Raw genomic sequence first — 22,266 nt, 5'->3', positions numbered from 1 at the left:
GGTGCTGGAAAAACACAGCAGGTCAGGCAGCATCCGAGGTTTCCTGATGAAGGGCTTATTCCCAAAACATCGATTCTCCTGCTCCTCAGATGCTGCCTGACCTGCTGTGATTTTCCAGTGCCACTCTCGACTCTGACCTCCAGTACCGCAGTCCTCACTTTCTCCTACTAAATCCTCAAACTTAGACACTCCCTCCAGTACTGACACTATGACAGGAATGTGTACAATCCTTAAGATGCTGTGCAAAACGCCAAGGCTCACTTGATAGCGTCTTCCAAATTCATGAACTTTACCACTTACATGGACTTAAATCTTTGTTCTTTTGTCGCTGGAACTCTCTCTCCTACAACATGACAGCCTGCTGACCAAAATGAGGGTGCAAAGCTTTGATTTGCCCTGGTCAGAGGACATGGATAGAGCTTCAAGGTAATTACTGACTTTCACCACCTTGCCTTCATCTCCCAAGCTCTTGATCACCCTTTCCCCAATCAAGGATCCATCTTACAAAATCACTTACCTTTTTGATGATTCTGGTCCTCAGTACAGCTGTGCAACCAATGGCCTGAGGTCGGAAAGAACATTACTGTCCTGGGACCAGGGTGACATAGATGCTTACTAAGTCATCAGTTAAGTACCTGATTGCCAGTTGATCTGGTGGCCTTTCCTGCTGGTGGTGACAGGGTAGAGAGTCTTGCTCTTAAAAATACATGTCCCCTCCCATAGTTAGAAGCCAAAAGGGAAATCAGAGGCAGTATTCTTGGAGCTTCTTTCCTTTCTTGTGTTTACAAAATTAGACAGGAATAAGCCATTTGGTACCTTAAGCCTTCTTTGCTATTCTAACGTTTGGAGACAAAAAATCCCTGCAACTTCTGGAATCCAAAGTAGAAGGCAGGAGGCTGGAAGAAGACAGCAAGCCTGGCAGCATCAGGAAGTGGAGAAGTCAACGTTTTGAGTATAACCTTTCTTCAGGAATGAGGTGGGGTAAGGTAGAGCTGCACATAAAGAGAGGGAGGGGAGGGTTATAGTTGGGGAAAGGGGCAGAATGGTGAGCTAGTGATAGGTGAACACAGGTGGTGGGTACAACCTGGTTAGTTGATGGGAGGAATGAATCCAGTTGATAGCTGGAAGGAGGAGTCGGTCAGAGGTATGGAAGGGGAGGTAGCCAGGCTGAAAAGGGAGTCGGGGGAATGGGTGGGAAGGTTATTTAAAATTCGAGAGTTCAACGTTGAGTCCTCCAAGCTATAGGCTGCCTAGTCAGAAGATAAGGTGTTGTTCCTCCAATTTGCGGTCTGATTTTATGTTTCCTCAAACACTTCCGCCAACTCCAACTAGACCCCACCACCAAGAACATCTTTCCCTCCCCACTCTTCTCTGCCTTCTGCAAGGACCGTTCCCTCCATCATTCCTTGGTTCGTGCCACCCTCCCTACCAATGTACCTCCCACCCTGTACCCTCTCTTCTATCCATAAAAGATACAAAACCTGTCAGCACACCACTTCTCTCACCTCCAGACCAGGACCTCAAACAGTCCTTCCAGGTTAGACAGATGTCCACTTACATCTCCTCCAACCTAGTTTACTTATGGTGCTCCTGATGTGGTCTTCTCTACATCAGGGAGACGAAACGTAAATTAAGGGAATGTTTTGCCGAGCATCTCAGCCAGGTATGTAAGGGCCAGCCTGACCTCCCAGTCACCGTCCATTTTAATTCCCCTTCTAACTCCCTCTCCGACATGTCCATTCTCGGCCTCCTCCATTGCCACAGTGAAACAGACTGCAAGTTGGAGGAACAACACCTTATCTTCTGCCTGGGCAGCCTTCAGCTCGGAGGACTCAATATTGAGTTCTTCAATTTCAAATAACTTTCCCACCCATCCCCTGACCCCCCCCTTTCCAGACTACCTCCTCCCTTCCATTCCACCTACCGACCCCTTCCTTCCAGCCAGATTCATCCCTCCCATCAACCAACCAGGTCATATCCATCACCTTTCACTACCCCTCCCCATGCAAAACTTTCCCCTCCCTCTTTATCTGCAGCTCTCCTACCCCCACCTCCATTCCTGAAGAAGGGCTATACATGGAACGCTGACTTCCCCATCTCCTGAAGCTACCTGACTTGCTGTATTCTTCCAGCCTCCTTACATCAGAGTCATTGATACAGGTTGTGAACAGCTCAGGACCAAGCACCAATCCTTATGGTAACTCACTTGTCACAGTCTGGCAACTTATGAATGGTCTATTTAATCCTACTGCTTTCTTTCCCTTAACTAGTCCAGTTGATGAAACCAGGGATTACTGCACAAATTCAGCCATTCTGTGGCCTGCCAGGGTTTCTATCACCAGATATTGTTACTTTGACAGATTTGGTGCATCATCCTGGCCACCCTCTCTGGTCAGGAAAATCAAAACCAGAGATGCTAATGCCATGTGAAGAGGCAAGGCCAAGGTTCCATTAGCTCAGCTCATTGTCCCTGCTGAATGCAGATCTACTTTGATAAAATTCTGCCCTCATCTTTGATAAGTGATATATAAAACATCTAAGTTAATTTCCCTTACCCAGGTGATTCCTTTGAGTTTGTTTGAAATATTGATTCAATAGAGGCACTCTTACTTGGGAAAACAAAATCTTAGTAATTGTCAGTAACTGTCATCTCAGTACTCTTAATTGATTAATACACTGATAATAGTCATATCTGTACAAGTTAGAGAATAGCTGACAGTAAATAAACTATAAAGAGTGAATAAATCATGCAAGGTGGGCCAAGGGGAGAATAAAAAACAATGTAAAAATATGGAGGCTGTATTCTCTGATACAGTGAGTTTGATTTTCAGCCAACAGAATCCACCTCTCAGTATACTAATCTGAGATGGATCAGGTATGTAACAAACAAAATAACATTTTGGTGGGTGCATGTCTAAAACAAAACAGGAGGGGGAAAAAATACAATAAGCACCAAATGTCAACAAACAGCTTGATTTTCATTCAGAATATTTTTGCCATTACATGAAGAATCTGTAAATACATGGATTTTTTTTTAAGAAAAATGTAACTCATTTACAAATCTGTCATCTGAACACTTTCTGCATCTTGTGGTAAGCTTTTTTTTAAAATGCTTTTTATGTTTTTTTTATTGCTACACTACCACACCTTAAAACAAATGCTCACAAATCCACTCAACATATCATTTGTACTTTGATCTTCCACATTCCATGGGCAGAGCCACACAGATATCAACAAAGTAGTAGAACAGTATAATACTGATGTGTTTTCTTACAAATGTGTAACAAAGAATATTCATTCAATAGTGATTACTTAGAATTATATATTTTAAACTTTTTGCTTTAAGTAGAGCACCCATCCAGTGGTTAGTGTGCATCTTTATCATATTTTAAGGAAAAAGGAAAGCACTAATGCCCATCTAAATATTTTGTTCCATGCACACAAGCAACAAGCAATGTCAGCAAAAACTTCAGATACAGCTGGACTTCTATTTTAGGTAAAGAATCAGAACAAATCAAATCTAATAACCAGGAACAGCATGCAATACTACAGAAAGGTGGCACAGATTGCATCTCTCTATTTATTGAATTTCTGAACTCAGATGTGACTTTAATAAAATAAATAAATGGAAGGTACTAGGAAGCAGTGGAAAGAAATACTGGCAATTCTCAACTTCAGGCTATTTGTACAAATGGAGGATTGACAGCAGTTGTAATTTAGAAATTATCACATAAAACTAAGATGCAATGTGTAATCTGCATTTGAAAGTTCACGATACTAGAAGTAGACAATCATGGTAAACACATTTAACAGTGTGACAAAACTCAAAGTGAAAACAGAAAAAAAGACCATTTGCGTAATGATACAATGTTAATTTTTAATTTTTTTTTCTCTTTTCTCTTTGTCCCAGTTTATTTAAGACATTTCTTTTACATAATAAACAACTGTGACAATGTTTCTTAGTTCCATTAATCTGCTTAGCACTGCTCCGCCAAGTGAACCTCTTTAAACTAGAAGAGCAGGCATCCTACTCTCTACTGTATTTTCTGTACATCGATTAACCTAGTAACCCAATCAATTGTAACGTGATCACAAGCACTACCATGTTTTCTCCCGCCTAATTGTATTTACAATGTTCTATGAGGTGGTGTGGCTGTGCTTTCTCGCCCTTCTTAAATTTCTGCCTTTAAAGGCACTGCATGCTTGTTGGCTTAGGGATTCTAAAAAAAAAGGCCCATTCAGAAAAAAAAATCAAATATATCTACAGCACAAATTAAATACACAGTTTGTTATTTTGCATCTTTTAAAATTAATCTGCCGTCCACATATAGCAGTTTCTGCATCAGTTGTGAATTACTTATTCAGATAAATAAATAAAAACAAACTATATTCACTGAAATAATGTTTTGTAGGTTTCTTGGAAGCAGCATGAAATTTGAATAAACAGATGATCAATACAAAATATTTCTTCTGGTGAAGTGGAGTAATCTGTAAAGTCTTTTCATTTTGCAACATAATAGAAGGCATGAATATAACAATGCTTCAGTGATATCCTTGACCATCATTCAGTTATACATGAATATGTAGTGGGATATTAAAATAATTGCAACAGAAATTTGTTACTTAAGGCTCTTACATGTATGGCACCGAAGGATAGTTAGTGCAAGATTATTCTGCTACTGTGGTAACAGATCACGCATTCAATACACTACTACACATTTGGAATGCTGTCAAAATCTTTGCACTGAACGCAGTGTGCTTTTGAGAAGCCTGAGTGTGTTTATGCATGCTTGTAGCATGTTGAAAATACTATGTAACTGATTTCTTTCAGATTCTTTCTAATTTATATTTGTAGCTGACTTTTGTTAGCAAATATTAAGGAACATTCCAGCAAAAAAGTAAAGGTTTTCAAACCTGAAACTACAATACTACTTTTAAATATTTCAATAAAGATTTACTCAACCACCCTGTAATAATGTAGAATCTGATATTACTTGTGTAACAAACTTTAGCACACAATTAAATCACATTATTCTCCTTTTCCCACCTAACTCCTCAATATTAGACTACCTACTCTTAAAAATAAAAATTATGCATTAAAACTTTAGTAAAATTAAATAGTGGCACTTGCTAGAGAGCTACTATCAAATTACAAGAATTCTTTAGAGTACAATAAGTGATTGCTCCTTTAAAGTTTAAAATGAGTTGTAATAAAAAGGAGTAAATAGTTTTTTTTAGAAAAGTACTACTCCACTTTAGCTATTGGGCCTAAAAATACCATGCACTCCAATCATCTATTTTGGTTCGTCTCTACCTGAGAAATGCTTCTGATTGGAAAATGGGAGTAAGAGGACAAGGCCTAACACAAAGAAGAAATCCAGACTTTTAGAATTGAGCGAGTTAATTTTTTTGGCTTCCTACTTTTGGAATTCCTTTCTTTTCACAAATTCCAACTTATAGTCAAGTATCCCAGGAGCAGTAGAGCATTAAAAAAACTCACCCATAGTATGGGCACTGTATAACTCTTCAATGTATCTACAAACAGGAGCCCACTATACTAGTACAATATATTGTATTTCACCCTGAAAACTATGAAGTGCAGATTTATTATCTATATTTTAAAATTATGTCTTTTCTTCTTAAGTAGAGCTTGAAAGAACCCTGTACAAGTAAAATACTAAAATTATTTCCCATTAGATAAATTAAAAATCACCAAAAATTTATACATATCACTTGCATGCACTGAACTTGGTACATTGTCAGAATGTAAAATTGAGAGATCTTTGAGGTGGTTAACATCAGAAATAAACAGTACACTTCTGTGACTGAAATTATCAATTTGTGGGTGGGCCTAAGCAAAAGAGAACTGCAGGGGACAACTTTCTCCAGCCATATGTATTTGCTTTTTATTTCATAAAGGAAGTGGGGTTTGAGGGGGGATGACTTTGCTGTGAATAGAGATGCGACATTGTACGTTTGATTTCAACAATCAAATTGAGGGGTCTAAAGAGCCAGCAGGACAAACATAATTTTTAGACTCTTTTATCAATATATATAGAGATAAAGAGAGAGGCTTGATAGTTGATATTATTTATACTCTTCTGTGTTTTTTGTAATGAAAATATGTAATGTAATGAAAATATTAGTTCAAATTGAATTCAGCAACTGGGGCACTCAAAAGGGAATGTTAAGTAGTTTGATTGTTCAAATATGCTAAAAGAATCAATGCATTTCTTTCATTGAAATATGGGATGAAGTTACCTGACAGTAGATGGTTTCATAAAAGCATGTACAAGCAGATTTCACAATTCAGTTTTAATTTTCTTTAAAAAAAAAACTACATTGGCAGAATTAGGATGAATTCAGTTTCAATGCACACTATCCACTGGACAGCTCCTTTGAACATCTACGCTAACAGGGCACGACTTCTCTTTTCGCCCTTCCCTCCCCAAAAACTCTCAACTGTTTAATATCTTATAACTGAACAAATTTGTTTTCTCTTTAGTCATCAAAAAACATTTAACCTGAAACATTTACATTGCAATCACATCAGAATGCATATTGGTATTAAACCAGTAGCATCTTATGGTTCTCTTTATTTTTGTTCACCAGTAAAAGAATATAAAATCTTGTTCATTGAAGTGTTGACTGTAATAAAATAGATTTGCATTGCACTGCACAGTTTTTCCCGGAATTGTGAAAATGGTTGAAGGGACAATGCACTGCCAGAGCAGACCTAAAGCTTCCCATGCCAAATAGCTGTGGCCTCCCAAGGTGCTGACCCTTTATTGTCAGGAAGACTAGCTAGTGGATCAAGTAGCAGTCCTAAATTAATCAAAGCCTACTAGAGTATAATTTATGAAATATGAAAGGAAAAAAGGTCCACAGAAAGCTGAAAACCCTTTACAAATTTGTGTCCCTTGACTCCAGCATTGACATTTTAAATGCCAATTATTTGTAATGATTCTGAGGCAGTTTCATGTACCATGTAGCAACATCCCCTCATCCTTCCACCCCTGCCCCCAATTTCCCAAATGTCATCACTATCCCAGGGTTTGCTAAACTGTCACTTTTACAAATACAGTGCTGGAGGAGGAAGAAACACATTTTTGGCATTTTTAAATATAAATCTGGCAAACCAACAAAATACTAAAAAAAAAGAAAACATGGCTTCCCTAAGATACCTACTATATAGATCTGCACAAAAAAAATGTCAACAATAAGGAGTTGCAAAAAATGCTTTGCATTTGTATCCTTTAAATACTTGATAAAACATGTTCCATAGGCATCAGCAGGAAAATACTGTACTAAGTATCCCACCTTAAATACTAACCTCATACTTCATTTTAAATATGTTTCTTACCTATATTAATACTGAAAAATTAAACTTTGTTTGAATGCTCTGAAGACCCATACATACACAATAAAACAATTTTTTGCGCTTCACCTGAATAAATATGTCAGACATTGTCTTGCATGTTTGAACTTAGTTACAGTAATGTACAGTCCTAAAAAAAATCCCCATTTCAAAGGAAAACACTTTATATATTACAGTTTTGTTGAGTTAATTGTCAATCTACTGCAGTATGTTCCATTGTTTTCTTCTCTCTCCCATGAGGCAAACTGATGTTCAAAACACCTGTTTGGGGGGGATGTCAAAAACTCCTTTTCAGTGGCCATTTTCTGGTTCCAGAATCAGGAGGTTAAGGCCAACATAAAAATAAAATTAAAAAAATTAAAATCTCTTCAGCTCTCAAAGTGGGAGCTTAAAGAATTGCAGTCACAGTACAAACTACCTATATGGTGCATTTCTTTGCTCCAACAGTCTCTGCATACTGTACTGCATCGATAAGTTATGAAACCCCACTTTTTCACACAAAAAATTGTGTAAATATTCCCAAACGATAGCAATTAAATATGATTTTGTCCAGTTTCTTTAGTTCTTTCCTTGTGATTGCTGCTTCAAGGTGGCTGGAGTGGTCCCTACGGCAGCGGAAGGCTTGATCCATGGGAGGGAAACCAACGGAGATGCTCGAGAGGTGGCTGTGGTTGTCATCATTGTAACCTGGATCACTTGCTCACTCTGCATCAGTCTAATCAAGGTTTTCACACGTTCCAGAGAGGCCTGAGTTCCTTTCTGTTTAGCTATGAGATTTGTTTTCAATTCTAAACATTTCTGTTAAGTAAATAAAAGTTAGACAACAGTTCTTCAGTTGGCATATTTCATTAATTAGGAAGTTACTCAACAAATCACTCTTCTAGCCTACATATAGACAATACAATCTGATTACATAACAGACTATACTGCCCATTAGCCCAGTAAGACTTTCAGCGAAGAGTACTGCTCAAATTCGTTTTGCCTTCCTTCTTTTATTCTAAAAATATTATTCATAGTTTCCTTTTAAATTACTGTATATGGTAACCTCTGTCGCAACAGCTACTTATTTCATGTTTTAATAGTCTTTGATATAAATACAATTTTTGTAACTCACCTTTACATTGTTTAATCTTGAGTTTATTTCCTCTCGATACCAATTCTCAAAATAGTGGAAACAATTTTTAAGATTCATTTTTTTCACATCCTTGAAATATCATTTTTCAAACCTACTTTGTTAAATATAACTTCTTATTGCGGGTTATATACTAATGAGTATTTGCTCTTTCTTTGATAAACATCAAGAATGTGTTCCTGTAGTATTAGTTCACCCCTCGTAAACAAAAACATTAAAATCACTTCCTTCCTTGATGTTCCTTGCATCACCATCCCCAGTGTTAAAATGCAGAATTCTGTTTGTATTAGGAGGACGACAAACATTGGGATGTAAATTTGTGCTGATACGGTAGCATGATTACTAGTTGCATTGAATACAATTAATTGTTTGAAACTTGTATAATAGAATTTGTATGACCAAAACAAATTGTAAGACTAATAGTGAAAGTTAGACTTCCATTAGAATGGAAAACAGATCAGAAATAGTGAAATTAGGCATTTACAAATGACATGGTTGACAAATAAAGAATGATCAATATGACAGTCAGCTGTTAGATTTGTAAACAGCATTGTACACAGACATGACATTTCATATAACAACATTTATACAGTATTCATAATATGAAAGCAACAAACTTGATACTCAATTCTTTTCTTTGTTCTTCACTAATGTCACCCAAACATTCTTCCAATTACTTCTTTAACACTGAAATCAATGCTGCTATTGTCATATTCTTCGATTACAATCTACCTTGACAGTGGAATTTAGGCTGCACTCTTGATATGTGATTTCATCTTTGACATTTTATTGCAATTTTATGATCTAAAACAGCACAAATTAATATTATTTAGAAAAAGAACAGTTGCTTTACTATTCACTGTGAGCATAACCACAGCAATTTTTAAAAAAAATCAGTTGTTCCTCACCTACTTTTGATAACACCGCATTCCTCTGGAAAGCAAAGCACTGTGTGGTGTTTGATATCTGAAATAGTCATAGAGATGTATAGCACGGAAACAGACCCTTTGGTCCAACATGTCCAAGCTGTCCAGATATCCCAACCCAATCTAGTCCCACCTGCCAGCACCTGGCCTAGATCCCTCCAAACCCTTCCTATTCATATACCCATCCAGATGCCTCTTAAATATTGCAATTGTATTAGCCTCCACCACTTCCTCTGGCAGCCCATTCCATATATGCACCACCCTCTGCGTGAAAAAGTTGCCCCTTAGGTCTCTTTTATATCTTTCCCCTCGCACCCTAAACCTATGCCCTCTAGTTCTGGACTCCCCCACCGAAGGAAAAAGACTTTGTCTATTTGCCTTATCCATGCCCCTCGTGATTTTGTAAACCTCTATAAGGTCACTCTGACGCTCCAGGGAAAACAGCCCAGCCTATTCAACCTCTCCCTATAGCTCAAATCCTCCAACTCTGGCAACATCCTTGTAAATCTTTCCTGAACCCTTTCAAGTTTCGCAACATCATTCCAATTGGAAGACCAGAATTGCACGCAATATTCCAACAGTGGCCTAACCAATGTTCTGTACAGCCGCACAATGACCTCCCAACTTGTGTATTCAATACTCTGACCAATTAAGGAAAGCATACCAAACACCTTCTTCACTATCCTATCTACCCATAACTCTCAAGGAGCTATGAACCTGCACTCCAAGGTCTCTTTGTTCAGCAACACTCTCCAGAACCTCACTATTAAGTGTATAAGTCCTGCTAAGGTTTGCTTTCCCAAAATGCAGAACCTCACATTTATCTAAATTAAACTCTCATCTGCCACACCTCAGCCCATTGGCCCATCTGATCAAGATCCCGTTGTAATCTGAGGTAACTTTCTTCGCTGTCCACTACACCTCCAATTTTGGTGTCATCTGCAAACTTACTAACTATACCTCTTAAGCTCGCATCCAAATCATTTATATAAATGACAAAAAGTAGTGGACCCAGCACCGATCCTTGTGGCACTCCACTGGTCACAGGCCTCCAGTCTGAAAAACAACCCTCCACCACCACCCTCTGTCTTCTACCTTTCATCCAGTTCTGCATCCAAATGGCTAGTTCTCCCTGTATTCCATAAGGTCTAACCTTGCTAACCAGCCTCCCATGGGGAACCTTGTCGAACACCTTACTGATCACGTTCACCACTCTGTCCTCATCAATCCTCTTTGTTACTTTTTCAAAAAACTCAATCAAGTTTGTGAGACATGATTTCCCATGCACAAAGCCATGTTGACTATCCCTAATCCGTCCTTGCCTTCCCAAATAAGTGTACATCCTGTTCCTCAGGATTTCCTCCAACAACTTGCCCAACACCGATGTCAGGCTCACTGGTCTATAGTTCCCTGGCTGGTCTTTACCACCTTTCTTAAATAGTGGCACCACGCTAGCCAACCTCCAGTGTTCCGGCACCTCACCTGTGACTATCGATGATACAAATATCTCAGCAAGAGGCCCAGCAATCACTTCGCTAGCTTCCCACAGACTTCTAGGGTATCCCTGATCAAGTCCTGGGGATTTACCCACTTATATGCATTTCAAGACATCTAGCACTTCCTACTCTGTAATACGGACATTTTGCAAGATGTCACCATCTATTTCCCTACATTCTATATCTTCCATGTCCTTTTCCACTGTAAATACTAATACAAAATACTCATTTAGTATCTCCCCTGTCTCCTGTGGCTCCACACAAAGACCACCTTGCTGATCTTTGAGGGGTGAAAATGTGTTGCTGGAAAAGCGCAGCAGGTCAGGCAGCATCCAAGGAACAGGAGAATCGACGTTTCGGGCATAAGCCCTTCTTCAGGAATGAGGAAAGTGTGTCCAGCAGGCTAAGATAAAAGGTAGGGAGGAGGGACTTGGGGGAGGGGCGTTGGAATTGCGATAGGTGGAGGGAGGTCAAGGTGAGGGTGATAGGCTGGAGTGGGGTGGGGGTGGAGAGGTCAGGAAGAAGATTGCAGGTTAGGAAGGCGGTGCTGAGTTCGAGGGATTTGACTGAGACAAGGTGGGGGGAGGGGAAATGAGGAAACTGGAGAAATCTGAGTTCATCCCTTGTGGTTGGAGGGTTCCCAGGCAGAAGATGAGGCGCTCTTCCTCCAACCGTCGTGTTGCCATGGTCTGGCGATGGAGGAGTCCAAGGACTTGCATGTCCTTGGTGGAGTGGGAGGGGGAGTTAAAGTGTTGGGCTACGGGGTGGTTGGGTTGGTTGGTCCGGGTGTTCCAGAGGTGTTCTCTGAAACGTTCCACAAGTAGGCAGCCTGTCTCCCCAGTATAGAAGAGGCCACATCGGGTGCAGCGGATGCAATAGATGATGTGTGTGGAGGTGCAGGTGAATTTGTGGTGGATATGGAAGTGTCCCTTGGGGCACTTTGAGGGGTCCTATTCTCTCCCTCGTTTCCGTTTTGTCCTTAATCTATTTGCAAAATCCCTTTGGATTCGCCTTAACTCTATTTGCCAAAGCTATCTCATGTCGTCTCTTTGCCCTCCTAATTTCCCTCTTAAGTATACTCCTATTGCCTTTATACTCTATCTTTGCAAGTGGAACAGAATCTTGATTGTAGTTTTTAAATACTTAAATAATTAAACTACAATAAACTTCTTTTCAAATATGGTCTTTTCTCGTCTCTAGCTGTATGCATGAGATGTGTTGCGTCTTCAAGGAAGCCATATTTGCAAGAGGAGGGAGAATGTGATTTTTGTCCTATTACATTAACTGTTCAAAGATTGCCAGTCATAAATGAAAAAAAAAACTTTTAAATTGAATACTATAATAAAATAAATTCAAGTGAATCAGTAAGTCTATTTTGAACGTCCAATTACATGGGGGGGTTGCAAGCTTGATGAACTGTAATCATGGTGGTACTGGAACCTGTCTTCATTACCAAAGTTTAATTACTTTTTCAACAGACATATGAAGGGAAACGTTTCACAAGAACAGAGGTTTGTGGGAGGATAAGGGTGGGCAATAGAGAATAAATGAAAGATGTAATTAATAGGACTGATCTCGTTGTGCAAATGTATATACATTCTGCTTTGTTACTCCAGGTTACAGTTAGGGAAGAGCTTGCGGCTTCACCTGTACTGCTTTATTAACTGTAATAGTAAATATGCAATGCCATCCCTTATTACTAGATAGAAGGGAAGAGAAAAAAAACAGGAAAGAGAAAGGAATGGGATGGAACAAATACATAATGGATTCTTTGGACATTTCATTACAACCAGTACAGAGGGGAGAGAAGTAGTGATGTAATCTCACCGTAACAGCATTATTGAGCAGCCTATCCTTCATCTCCAGTTGTTCATGTTCACTCTTTAATTCGCTCCCTCGTTTTAACAGCTTCCTCTTCTCCTCCTCTTTCACTGAAAATGCAACATTAAAATAAAAAATACTCAGTTTTCTAAACATAATCATTTAAATTTTAAAAAAGTTATTAGAACTATATATACTTACAAACATCTTTTATTTTACAGACAATTATAGAACAATCAGATAGGCACATATTCCATCTCAGTCATGTTTGTATTTTTGATCTGCTGGCTATGAGGAGAGGATGGAATAGTGGGTGATATCACTGAACCAGTAATGTAGAGGCCCAGGCTAAAAGCTGTGGGGGCAGGGACTCAAATTCAAGCATGGCAACTGGTAGAATTTAAATTCAATTAACAAACCTGGATTATTAAGCTAGTCTCATCAATGAGAACAATGACAACCATCATCAATTATTTGTAGAAACCTATCTGGCTTACCAATGTCCTTTAGAGAAATACATCTACCATTCTTATATGTTCTGGACTCCAAGCGACTCATGTATCTGTCCTCTGTTTCACCAAACAAACTACTCAGTTAACTAGGGTAGGTAACAAACGTAGCTCGCATTGCTCACGGCTTTTTTAGAATAGATTAGATTCCCCTTGTGGAAACAGGCTCTTTGGCCCAACAAGTCCACAGTGACCCTCTGAAGGGTAACCCACCCAAACTCATTTCCCTCTGACCAATACACCTAACACTATGGGCAATTTAGCATGGCCAATTCATCTTTGGACTGTGGGAGGAAACTGGAGCACCCAGAGGAAACCCATGCAGTCACGGGGAGGATGTGCAAATTCCACACAGACAATTGCCTGAGGCTGGAATTGAACCCAGGTCCCTGGCACTGTGAGGCAGCAGTGCTAACCATTGAGCCATCATGCTACCCTGCTGATGAGACAACTAAAATATCGCAATTATTTCATCTTTGCCAAGTGGTTAGCACTGCTGCCTCACAGTGCCAGGGACCCAGATTCAATTCCAGCCTCAGGCAATTGTCTGTGTGGAATTTGCATGTTCTCCCCGTCACTGTGTGGGTTTCCTCTGGGGTGCTCAGGTTTCCTCCCACAGTCCAAAGATGCACAGGTTAGGTGAATTGGCCGTGCTAAATTATCCCATAGTGTTCAGGGATGTGTCGGTTTGGTGCATTAGTCCGGGGAAATGTATGGGGAATGGATCTGGGTGATATACTCTTTGTAGGGTCGATGTGGACTTGGGCCGAAGGGCCTGTTTTCACACTGTAGGGATTCTATATATAAATTCTATATATAATTAGGTTTTGAAGATCAAGTCTGCGAAAACATTTGTAGCTCAGGTGCCGGTTGTCATAGTTATGATTCTGTTCACTGAGCTGGGAAGTTGATTTGCAGATGTTTAGTCCCCTGTCTAGGTGACATCTTCAGTGCTTTGGAGCCTCTTGTGAAGCGCTGCTGTACTGTCTCTTCTGGAATTTATTTGGTTCTGTTCCTGCTGTTTCTGGTTGCCAGTTTTGGTTGTTCATTGTAGTGGCTGGTATACTGGATGTAGTCTATGTGCTTGTTGATGGAGCCCCCGTGGCTGAATGCCATGTTTCTAGAAATTCTCTGGCTGCCCTCTGTTTGGCTTGTCCAATGATATTGTGTTGTCCCAGTCAAATTTATGGTCCTTGTCATCTGTGTGTGTGGCTACTAGGGACAGCTGGTCATGGCGTTTAGTGGCTAGTTGGTGTTTGTAGATGCGGATTGTTAGTTGTCTGCCTGTTGACCTGCATAATGCTGCATGCAGTCTTTGCATGGAATCTTGCAAATTATGTTTGTCTTGCACATGATGGGTATAGGATCTTTCAACAACCAAACATATGAACAGATCAATGGAACACCGATGTGCTCACCCATCTTGGGGCACATAGCAGAAGCAGTGATGCAAAGACTGGAACAAGCAGCCCTTCCACAAATCCTACCCAAACTTTGGATGAGATACATGGATGACACTTTTGTTATCATTCAGAGAACAGAAATTAACACCTTGGTCACAGGGATCAGATTTACGAGAGAGGAGGAAACCAACAATCAACTCGCATTCCTGGATGTGATGGTGAAAAGAACACAAAACAATTAATGCACTACAAAAGTGTACAGAAAAGCCACATACACACTGACCAGGTCCTGAACTACAACAGCAACTACCTGAACACACACAAGAGAACCTGCATTAGGACCCTGTTTAAACGGGCTACAGCACACTGCAGCACTCCTGACCTACGAAGGGAAGAAGAACACCTTTCAAGCATATTCGCCAAGAACGGATATCCCCCAACTTCATCCGCAGATGCCTAACAGACAATGTGACGAGGACATGCCACAACCTAACTCACTTGCCACGCTACCTTACATAAAAACACCTCAGAACTGACAGCCAGTGATCTCCGATCACTGGGATTCATGACAGCCCATAAACCGACAGCCACACTCAGACAGCAACTCACCAGGACAAAAGACCTGATACTCATCATGTGCAAGATAAACATAATTTACAAGATTCCATGCAAAGACTGCACGAAACACTATACAGGGCCAACAGGCAGACAACTAGCAATCCGCATCCACGAACACCAACTAGCTACCAAACACCACAACCAAGTGCCCCTAGTAGCCACACACAGACATCAAGGACCACAAATTCGACTGCACCAACAAAACAATCATTGGACAAGCCCAAACAGAGGACAGACAGAGAATTTCTAGAAGCATGGCACTTATCCACAGACTCCATTAACAAGCACATAGACTGAGACCTAATATACCAGCCACGCCAATGAACAATCTGAATAGACAATCGGAAGTAGCAGGAACGGAATCAAATAAATTACAAGCGACACAGTACAGCAGCGCTTCACAGGAGGCTCCAAAGCACTGAAGATGTCACTTTGACAGAGGACGGAATGTCTGCAAATCAACTTCCCAGCTTGGTGAACATACTCACAACTACGACTGGTTCTGAACAAATATGGAATTTTTTTTTAAAATAAGAAAGTCACAAGAAACTTTTCATAATCATTGCATTGTAATTTCATTTATTTATGTTTATATTTGGAGATATTTGCTTAAAATGTATTAATTACATTATTGAAGCATTGGCCTCAGTAATTTATTCATTCTTTACTGTTGGAGGGAATTATATCAATAAACATTAAGTTATTAAGCCAATTCTGTCTTGGTTTCAGCTGTGCATGCTAATTAAGCTCTCTTGCACTTGCAGTCTCCGTAGCCATTCCAAGTTGGTACTGCTATCCAAATTCATCAGCCTTCTAATTATAAATTCAGCTTTCACATGTCATTCAAAAATTTTTCTCTTTATTTGTTGGACATATTTATTTTCTGAAAGCGAATACCATGGGGCAGTAACTTTTCAATTGTAATGTGGGGCAATTGGAAAGAACTGTTGCCTTCCCTGCACACATCACTTTGATTAGTTCAAAATGACAATAACAGAGGCTAGGAAGGTAGATGTGGTCTAAATTGTTTAGCTTCTAGATTTTAAAAAATCATCCTGGTGACAGAAGGCAATAGTCGGAGACGTAAGAAGAATGAAGAATGTCCTGCTCACAGCCCTAATGCCATTTTATCAGTATTAACAATAATAAATTCAGTTCTTGTCTATCAAAGTGCTAATCCAAGGTCTCGCAGATTTCATGCATTTCTTTTCTACTCCACACTTTCCAGATCAACACATGTGCCTCTGGGCGTTAGGATGTTCAGCTTAGAGACACTTTGATGGCATAGCCAAACTACTAGATCGTTCAATTTGCTAAACATGATGGAATTCTGCACACTAGTTTTCCTCTATTGCAGTAGAGTGCCCTCTCATGAGTAGTAGAAACTCACAGGGGTAGACATTCAACTTATTGCCAGAACATAAAACTAACATTGAAGGTCAGTAATAGACAACGCCCAAACTTTTTGGTTAAATTTACTTAAATGGAAATGAAACTGGGCAATTTCTATAAAACGCAGCTGATCGAAAGTGCAAGCTTTACATCTTGGTGGTGAGTTTAAAATGTGGTTAATTTTTCTGGAAAGATGGACTGCAAATGTCATTCAGGTCTGGGATTTGAACACTGGTCACATTAGCAGTTTTCCAGTGCTCTAGTGTTATATCAGTCTGTAACTAACAAGCCATTCCTGGTATCAAACATGCACTACATTTCATACCCGCTTTATGTGCAAGATAGGAATGGACGATAGCGAGGGTTCCAGGCCATGATACGTTATCTTCCTTCTTTAATACCTGTATGAGCAAGAGACACACATTTTCTGGACAGAAGTAAAATGATTTACTCTTAAAACTACCACAGACTGGCCCTGGGATTACTGATTATAAAAGGTAAAGTGGTCCAAAATTACAGCTCTCCATTCTGATTTGCCCAAAAGCAAGGTTTCTATACATATGTTTCTTTTTTAATAAAGATCTTACAGGTATATGTCATAAACAATTATTTAATTCCAAGTAGTGACTATCGTTATGGAAGAAACTACGGTAGCCATTTCAATGAAAATGAGAAGCTTCTTCGCCTTTTGGTGTTAGGTAAACATGGTATTCTCATCATTACACGATACCTTTCTCTTCTTTACTTCTTGAAATGAATCATTTGTAATGGGGACTTGGTTCTCTGATGCAATGTGCACGAGATGTGGGAAGTGTTTCATGCATATTGACAAGCAGCTGGTAGTTTATCAGGAAAAAACAGAATCAGATTCAAAGACTTGTTCCTGATTCAACACACCATTTGGATTCTATTCCACTGTTCAACCTTCACTGACCAAGACGGAGAAGGGAGGTTGTTGTTCCAGCTGATAACTGAGACAGTAAGTAATGATAGACTATTGCACAGAAAACATAGCAACATAGCTATAACAATATTTTGGGAAGAGAGCTCAGGAAACTTTGTGCCAGATCTTAAATTATTTGTATTTCCTATTACAACTTTTCATAATTAGGCTGCATCTTCTGACACAACCAGAAATTATGAAGCAGTAAATGCTGGAAATCAGACAGCACCTAAGAATAAAACAAACAAGTTAATGCTTTAAATGTAATCCTTCATCAGAAACAAACAACAAACTATTATTTAAACAGAACCATTATTTAAACAGAATAAAGGCAACGTGAGAATAAAATGCATTGATCAGTGAATAAACCTATGATCTATTGAAAGGTATTTTAGATGGCTGAGATCATTTTTCCATCAGACTATGAGAAGTACTGTGGGACTGCTGTGTTACAGATCACTCAAAGTCTGAGTTACTTATTGCAGATTGGAGTCATGGATAGTAGAGGTTCCAACTTTCTTTCTATTACATGGATGGCCAATCCACTTCATACTCTTTCTCTCTGTTCCACATCTACAAATTTGATTTATGCATAAACCAGGCACAGGCAGAGGGCAGCAAATGCAACAGAGTCACTGACCGATTGCAGGGAAAACCAGGTGATCAAGCAGCTGAGTCAGGAGAACGTGTATTGGTCTCACATTTTGCTGTGTTTCTGCTCCTCTCCATCTATGGTACAGGCTCCCATACCTTAGGACTGAAACCCAACTTCACAGGCACTAGCAACTGCACCAGGTGTTGAGAAAAGGTGAGATGGGTTAGCGAGAACATGTGCAAGTACATAGTGTCAGAGAAGAAAGTTGGGAAGAGGGTATTCTGAGTGAGTGGTGGCAGCAATGCGGGGGGTTGGCTTAAGAAGGGCCGCTGAGTGAAAGGCTGCGTGCATGTGTTATAGGAAAAGGAACTGGACTATGAGTGTGGATTAGGAAGGATCGGAAAAGAAAAATTTTGAAGTACTTTAAAAACTTAGATTCTCAAATCTGTTTGATATTTTAGTCCATCATACAGAAACTTCAATATCTAGTGAATGTTAGTATCTGTTTTTCTGCTTGTGATCGGGGTCAACAGGATAGTACTGGAAACTTTTATGGGAAGCACTGCACTAATCTGTTTGACTACTTCCATTGGAGAGACCATATAAACCTAAGTGACCTACCTCATTGAACAGTCTATCCCCATCACTTGCTATGACCCACAATCATTATGACCTTTCTGATACCGTACTTGTACAATGTACCAATGAAATTTCACTCAGCTTCAAGAACAACAGCGTATCTTTTTACCACAAGGCCTTAATTAAGCTTCTAATTTCTTTACAATAGGGACTGGTGATGTGAAATTGATTAGTCTGCATTGAAAAGACAGGTTGGATGATGTAGTGGAGAACCTGCTGCCAGAACACAAGGTGGGAATGAATCTGTTCTCTCGGTGACCAATCTTGTTTTCTTATACACAAGTTTTTAACCTCTCTCTCACCCACAAGTTTCCAAACTTATTTGTCTTCTGCTGTCTCAAATGGTCACACATTCATTACTCTTAATATCATTGTATTCATCTAATCAACATTTAATTCAACTGATCTCAAGCCATTGTTTTGAGTTTGTTTTAATATGAGTCATTTTTCTATTCTTGTTGAAGGATTACATTGGAAGCATGAAGTTACTTGTTGTCCAAAAATGCTGACTGTCCTACTCTCTGTTTTTAATGTACTCTGCTTTATTTTTTGACATTTCATTATCTTCTGTGCCATTGATTTATTGATTTGGAATGATCTAATGACTTGGAAACAAAATCCAAAAATTGTCATCAAACAGGGTGTCCTCCAAGTCTGAATGCTCTTGCAATAAGGATCTGAGAGTGATAAAGATGTTGTGAAGTGGTTGAAGTGGGCTTTTAACACATCAACTTGCATTTATAGAACACCATAAAATGTACAAAGCCCAGAAGCATAACAAAAATTCAAAGATATAATAAAAGAAAATTCAATGCCAAAAATTAGGAGGGATGACCAAAAGCCAAAGAGGCATTTTAAAAGATAGTCTTAAAACCAAAAGGAGGTGGAAAACTGAAGGATTTAATGGCGTAACCACAAGGAAATTTAAATGTAAGAACAGGATTTTAACTTTGAGGTATTAAAGGACTGCATGGAGAAAGTGAGGACTGCAGATGCTGGAGATCAGAGCTGAAAATGTGTTGCTGGAAAAGCGCAGCAGGTCAGGCAGCATCCAACAAGCAGGAGAATCGACGTTTCGGGCATGAGCCCTTCTTCAGGAATTGTCCTGAAGAAAATTCCTGAAGAAGGGCTCATGCCCGAAACGTCGATTCTCCTGCTCCTTGGATGCTGCCTGACCTGCTGCACTTTTCCAGCAACACATTAAAGGACTGCATGCCAATGTAGATTAACAAAGATAAATAGATAATTGTGGGCTAGGATAGAATAATGCCAATAGAATATGAAACAAGTCATATGTTTTCAAAAGGGATTATAAAATTACCTAAAGGGAAAAGATTGACAATGTCAGAAGTAAAACAGCTAAGATAGGGTAGTCAGTATTGTCTGAAGCATCAGAAAGTTCACCCATTCTTTGTGTGCGAGCCTATGTCAGGCTATTCAACGATACAGAACATTATAGATGAGACCAATCCTATCCACATCTGACATGCATGAATAATTCCAGCAAGAGCAACTGAATTGCAATTGAAAGCAGAACTGTGGCAATTTTCCCCTCCTAAAATACAAGTAATGTTGGTCACCATATTGAAGGAAGGATGTAATTGCATTGGAGACAGTTCAGAGAAGGTTTACTCAACAAATACTTGAAATGGATGGTTTGTCTTGTGAGGAAAAGTTGCACAGGTTAGGCTTGTACTGTTGAGAGTTTTGAAGGGTAAGAGCTGGTGAATTGATTGAAACATAACATTAATATTTTTAAGGCAGAGGCAGACAGGCTCCTGTTAAGCTAGGGTTAAAAGATTAACCAGGGGAGAAAGTTTGAGGTTACAATCAGATCAGCTGTTGTCTTTCTGAATGGTGGAGCAGATTCGAGAGGCTGACTGGCCTACTTTTGCCCCGATTCAAATGTTGCTGCGATGCTGAAACTTTCTAATCCATTTAGCTGAGAAATTCACTTTATTAACTAGCTTAAAAGTGATAAGCAAAATTATTCTAATGAACAGAAGTTGAGTCTGTACCTTTTCCTGGCACCTGGGGCAGACCCACACCCCCTTGGGAATGGTCTTGAGAGGAGGTTCTAAACATTCCAGATGATATACACGAGAGCAAGTGTCACACAGAAGAAGTTGACCACTACGTTTGCACACTGTACAGTAATCCTCATGAATATCATCCTTAAAAAATGAAAAAGAAATGACTATATTAATTGAAATAAATTTCAGTGTACTGCAGAATGGTATGCTGAATCAAGTTTGGAAATTTTGATTGAATGAAGACTTAAATTTGAACACAACTCCACATCAACTTGCATCCAACATCATGATGCTACCATCAAAAGACATCTTCACCCCTTGCTCTCCTCTTGGCCTGGGGAAGGGCCAAGGGAACAGTTGCCGTTTTACTACTACTTCTTCTTAACTGAACAGTGAATTGTTTACATGCCATACACGCATCACCCTTTGTGTGAAAAAGTTGCTCCTTGGGTCCCTTTTACCTTTCCCCTCTCACCCTAAACCTATGCCCTCGAGTTCTGGACTCCCCCATCCCAGGGAAAAGAGCTAGTCTACTTATCATATCCATACCCCTCATGATTTTATAAACCTCTATAAGATCAACCCTCAGCCTCCGACACTCCAGGGAAAACAGCCCCAGCTTATTCAACCTCTCTTCATAGCTCAAATCCTCCAACCCTGCCAACATCCTTGTAAATCTTTTCTGAACTCTTTCAAGTTTCACAATATCCTTCCTATAGGAAGGAGACTGGAATTGTATGCAATATTCAAAAAGTGGCCTAACCAAACTGAAACTTGGAACTGCTCCCACTCTGCAGGAACTACCTTACATAACTATGCCAGTTATTTGCCTCTACTGAATATTCCAGCCATAACATCTTTACCAACTAAGCCTCTGGAGAACTTCACTTAATCAAAACAGTAAACAAAATCAATAGTCATATGGTCATAACTTGTCACATTTGGCAACTAACCACCAGCTTCCCAAAGGTAATTAGGGACAGACAATAAATGGTGGCCTAGCTAATGACACACACACACATTCATGAAAGAAATAATGAAATGTTGGTAATTTTAACAGCAAGTCCCTTTAAACCTCATTTATTTGTATTTTTTTAAGATAATGACAAAACTATTTTGTTTTATGCTCAAACCAAAATGAGTAAATCTTGTTTGCCATATACAGTTCTATATATACTTGAAAAGCACTTTATGAAAAATTACAAAAATTCATATGAATAAACAGAGTAGTTGCAGATGAGCTGCAGTGGAAGTGCAAGGATAAAATAAGACGGAGCAGAGTGGCATACCATGACAGCAAATCTGGCAGTAGGTACAAACAGCAACAGCAAATATTTGTTATAAGGATGGCATGGAAAATGAAAGCTTAGAGATCATGCCT

General features: G+C 39.4%; 1 protein-coding gene across 10 annotated transcripts in view; it reads right to left on the bottom strand.

Moving 5' to 3' along the window:
• Positions 1-2,959: 2,959 nt before the first annotated feature.
• phf21b (PHD finger protein 21B) overlaps positions 2,960-22,266 on the bottom strand; it is a 210,794-nt gene continuing 191,487 nt past the window's right edge. For all 10 annotated transcript variants that reach the window (XM_087997377.1, XM_087997381.1, XM_087997382.1 and 7 more), the window contains 4 exons: positions 20,871-21,026; positions 17,001-17,076; positions 12,760-12,863; positions 2,960-8,176 (listed from right to left, as the gene is read on the bottom strand). In XM_087997377.1, coding sequence (XP_087853503.1) covers positions 7,937-8,176; positions 12,760-12,863; positions 17,001-17,076; positions 20,871-21,026 — 576 coding nt within the window. In that variant the 3' untranslated portion in view covers positions 2,960-7,936. The remainder of the gene's footprint in view (positions 8,177-12,759; positions 12,864-17,000; positions 17,077-20,870; positions 21,027-22,266) is intronic.

The sequence above is a fragment of the Chiloscyllium plagiosum genome, unplaced genomic scaffold (genome assembly GCF_037043375.1).
Source record: "Chiloscyllium plagiosum isolate Xiang-an unplaced genomic scaffold, Cpla_swu_hap1 HiC_scaffold_19, whole genome shotgun sequence".
Taxonomy (NCBI): Eukaryota; Metazoa; Chordata; class Chondrichthyes; order Orectolobiformes; family Hemiscylliidae; genus Chiloscyllium; species Chiloscyllium plagiosum.
Note: the sequence above shows the minus strand (reverse complement) of the source record. Positions and strands in the feature narration are given on the sequence as shown.